The sequence below is a fragment of the Rhamphochromis longiceps genome, linkage group LG18 (genome assembly GCF_057381845.1).
Source record: "Rhamphochromis longiceps isolate RC_006_pf linkage group LG18, R_longiceps_female_GT1.1, whole genome shotgun sequence".
NCBI classification, from domain to species: Eukaryota; Metazoa; Chordata; class Actinopteri; order Cichliformes; family Cichlidae; genus Rhamphochromis; species Rhamphochromis longiceps.
The window spans coordinates 31701-36317 of NC_140574.1; the positions used below are offsets into that span (position 1 = coordinate 31701).

At 39.7% G+C, this 4617-nt stretch overlaps 1 protein-coding gene across 1 annotated transcript; it reads left to right on the forward strand.

Annotated features, from left to right (window-relative positions):
- Positions 1–295: 295 nt before the first annotated feature.
- On the forward strand, positions 296–3995 carry LOC146647260 (uncharacterized). Its single transcript, XM_085387984.1, has 3 exons — positions 296–494; positions 1525–1786; positions 2489–3995. The coding sequence occupies exons 2-3, from the start codon at positions 1537–1539 to the stop codon at positions 3415–3417; spliced, it is 1179 nt and encodes a 392-aa protein (XP_085244110.1). The 5' UTR covers positions 296–494; positions 1525–1536; the 3' UTR covers positions 3418–3995.
- The last annotated feature ends 622 nt before the right edge of the window (positions 3996–4617 follow it).

Genomic DNA, 4617 nt, shown 5'->3' on the forward strand with positions numbered 1-4617 from the left:
CTTTAAAGGATTGTAATGTTTCCTTTTAAAATAAGTCTCTAAGGTCAGACAAAGGGACAGAAACTCATAGCTTTCTACCAGCCCAATGACAAAACTATAAGTTGTTTTTTAACATCTACTTTTTCATCTATTTGGCAGTCACAGTGAAAAGTATAAACATTGGCACGCTTTGTCTTGTGATTCTGCTGTTCGTAAAAAATGACCATGCGCAAAGTACCAGACTTTAAGGCTTTGACTTGATGCCAATGGCCTGAGGAGGACAGTATTACCCTTGGACATGTGTAGTCTGCCGTCTACTCAATAGAAGAACAAGAAGCGCGGAAATGGCACAACTGTCTTCAGTTTCTGGGAGAGTTTAACAATGAGAGACTGATGATGCAGAAGAAATCTCCGTGGTTAAAAACATTAAAAACAGTCGTCCAGGATGATGAGATCCGCCACTGGCTCAGACTGCTGTATATCAGCCGGAGACCCGAGATGAAGTCACGCAGCAGGTATGTAAAACTGTGATGTTCTCAATGAACTAACACAGGAACGATCTGAGCTCAGTCTGTAAGCTAACAGGCTAAAATCAGAGAGCAGCTAATCAAACAAGTGCGTCCGTTTTTTTTAAAGGTAAACTTTTAACAATAGACTTTCATGAGACACATCAAAACCAAACAGGGAGGGAAAGCTTCGGTTTTCTGCACTGTGCCACAGTTCGCTGTCTGCTTCGGTTCACGACGCCTCACTCCGGGGCTACAGACAGTTCTCTGCCGCCTGTGGTGCTCCTCACCTCCGTCTGCACCCACAGACTTCCCGAGGTGGAGGCAGGCCGGCAGGGACTTTGAGAGATGGGCTTTACTTTTAAAAATACCCCTTAATCAGGGTCTAACTCACTAAAAGATGGCCACATGTCTCTCTCCAACTTAATCTCTTTCTTTTAAGTAATTGTTTTTCATTGAAATGAAATTAATTGTTCAATAAAATGATTACATTTATAATTGAATTAAAGTTAAATGAATCAAGGTGATTTTGACTTTGCTAGTTAACAGGAAGAGAAACAAACTTACACAGGATAAAATGAAATTTGGACCCAGCAGAAAAAGTCAGATCACAGACAAACAGAAACATTCCTCTTTGGCTAAAATAAAATGCAGATTATTGCTCATCTGCAGTTTTAATCATGGTGAATAATTTATGATTCAGCCAAGTAAGATTCTTCTGTGTGGAGGTTTTTCCCCTGTCAAAAGGCATTGACCATTACCTTCATCTAAACATGGAATTTAAGTCATGTAGTTGCCGTTGTTTGTTTTTAAAGAGGTCATAATATTTTTGTGATGGTAGAAATTTATCTTCAAAGTAATAGTTATAAAGTGAATTAATAAGACTTTCCAACAAAGAGAGGGAGTCACATGGTGCTTCTGAAACATTTGTACAAACCTCTCTCACATATGTGAGCAACATGCTCACAGTGTACAGCCCTGCTGACTGAGGCTGCACCTTTACCTGTCTAATCTTTTTCTTTTTACTTTGTTCCTCAAGTCCCACATCAACATGAAGTGTAAGGAGGAGGAAGATCTGGCTGGCCAGCAGGTCTGGAAGCAGGAGAGGAACTTCAATCTGGACCAGGAGGACACAGATCCCCCACAGATCAAAGAGGAACAGGAGGAACTCTGCATCAGTCAAGAGGGAGAACAGCTTGTAGTGAAACACGAGGATGAAGGCATCGTCGTCTGGAGCGGGGAAGAGCGGCTCAGACAGCTGCATAACATCTGGAAACCTGAGAAAGATTTACAGACCAGCGGTAAAACTGTAATCGCTTTTCTGAAGTGTTAACATTAATATTAAACCTACAGTTTGTATCAGTCAGATCTATTTAATGTGTATTCGTGAAAACATGACAGGGAGTTTTAAATGGACTGGTTCTTATATAGCGCTTTTCTACTCAATCTTGAGCACTCAAAGCGCTTTACAAAACTTGTGCATTCACCCACTCACTCCCATTTGCACAAGCACATTTTTCTTAGTGCTTTCTACCAACATTCAGACACACATTCCACAGATCAAAGAGCAACTTGAGGCAACTTGGAGTTAGTATCTTGCCCAAGGATATTTGAAATGCAGACTAGGTGAAGCCGGGAATCGAACCGATCAGTAGATGATCTGCTCTACCGCCTGAGCTACAGCCACCCCCAATAGTGAAGATTATTTTGAAAAATATCAAGATGTAGATCAGTTTCGAGATCAACTCCAAAATAGATCATCAGTCAGTCAGTAATAAGTGAGTTCTTTTTTGTTTGAAAGGTTTTTTTTACTCTTAATGTTGCTGAAAAATGTCAGAACTCAAGTTCTCATTTGCATCAGAGTGCACAAATAACTTCATTTTTACACACTTTTAATTTCACCTGCAAATGTGAGCAACATGCCCTCATTACAGACTTTAACTAAAACTTTATCTTCTCAGAAGTGTTTTTCTATAATTACATTTTTTTTATTGTTCGTTTAGACCTCCACCAGCAAACTGCCTGTAAGGAGGAGGAGTTTGTCGCCAATCAGCAGGAGAGGAACTCAAGTCTGGACCAGGAGGACCCAGATCCTCCACAGATTAAAGAGGAACAGGAGGAACTCTGCACCAGTCAGGAGCTGGAGGAGATTGTACTGAAGCAGGAGATCAATAGTTTTATGGTGACTTCTAGTTTTGAGGAAAGTGACCTCAGTGAATCAGAACCAAACGATGACCAGCTCCTTGCTCTTAACTTTCCTGAACCAGAGCTTGAGGAACAGGAAGAAAACCAGCATGTGGACTCGGGATCAACTAGAAATGCGGAGCTGAAGAAAAGGAGACGTCACAAAAACCGAACAGATAAGTCTCGGAGTGAAACTGATACAAGTAAAAAATCTGTAAGCTGTGACACTTGTGGAAAAACTTTTCAGTGTAAATCCAACCTGACGAGACACATGAGAGTTCACACAAGTGAGAAGCCACATTCTTGTAGCACCTGTGGGAAAAGATTCATTTGGAAATCAGGATTGGAAACTCACGTAAGGATCCACACAGGCGAGAAGCCGTATTTCTGTAGCACATGTGGGAAAAGATTTAATAAGAAATCCGGATTTGAAAGTCACGTGAGAATCCACACAGGCGAGAAGCCGTATTTCTGTAGCACCTGTGGGAAAAGATTTGGTAAGAAATCAGGACTAGAAACTCATTTGAGAATCCACACCGGTGAGAAAGCGTATTCTTGCAACGTCTGTAGGAAAGAGTTTAGAGACTTGTCGACTATGAAAAGTCACAGAAGGATCCACACAGGTGAGAAACCATATATTTGTAGCTCCTGTGGGGAAAGATTCAGTTGGAAATCAGGACTGAATTTTCATCTAAGGATCCACCTGAGTGACAAACCAAATCACTGCAGCACCCGAGGTAGAAAATGACCTCATGCTCCAAGTCACGGTACATTTCCTGTCCACAGCAGTGAAGGGCACTCTATGTTGTTTGTTCCAGCCCTGACTTTATGTTTCTCTAAGTTTGATATTTTTTTTATTGGTCTTTAAAGGTGACACAAATATTTATTGAACATGGATGCTCTTTTAATATTTACCACAGAAACTTGTATTTCTTCTTCAGTATAGAAGAAAACAAACATGAAAATGAGTTTTTCATCACTTGTTCCTTGTAACAACCATGATGTGATTCCTTTTTATCAGCCAATAAATAAGTTTTGATACACAGGACTAAATATTTTAAAAAAGTTCAAGACAAGTATACAATTTTTATTTAAATATGTTTTCTTTGTGATTTATGTTAATGAAGGTTATACTTCAGTATGGCTTTGACCTGGTTGTCCTGGTTCTTCTTAGCAACATGTTGCAAGATTTGATTAAATTTTTTGTGACTAATTTTGTGTATTGTGTAATCCCTGCTAAATAAAAGCAGTTAAATGTGCTATATTGGCTCATGATAAGTGTTTATATCATTTTGCCTAAATGCAAGTAAACTCAATGTTTGCCAACTCTGTGTGTGCAGTTTGCTTCATAAGTACAGTAACAGAACTTAAACTACATGGAGCCTATTTTGATTACATCATTACAGATGTAGATATTATTCATAGTTCATATTTCACAGTGTGCTGCAATCTTCTCCACAGACCTGCATTGCTCTCTGTTCAGACCCGTCATCTTCAAGATGTCCACTAGATGTCGTCAGAGTTCCCCCACTTTCCTCATCTATTGTGTTGCCATTACGTGAGCCTGCTTAAAACCTACAGTCCTTTACATATGGGTTCATTCAGGGTCATGTTTAGTGGGCAGGTTTAGTGCGATGAAGGAAACTCGTTTTCTTTAACTTTACCTCTCAGTAAGTAACTGGAGTAACAGACTCACTGATTCCTCCCCACCTGCTGGACATGAACCAGCTGACTGACACTTGTTTTCATTTTCTCATTCATAAAGTTGCTACCAGTTCAATTCATTTATATTTATATATAGTGCCAAAAAAACAACAGTTGCCTCAAGGTGCTTTATATTGTAAGGTAAAGAATGTAAAAACCTCCACAATTGAACAAGCTGAAAAGAGCAAATGCTTGGCAGCAGTGGCAGAAACAGGCTGTCTGTCGTAATCACTGTAAAACACTA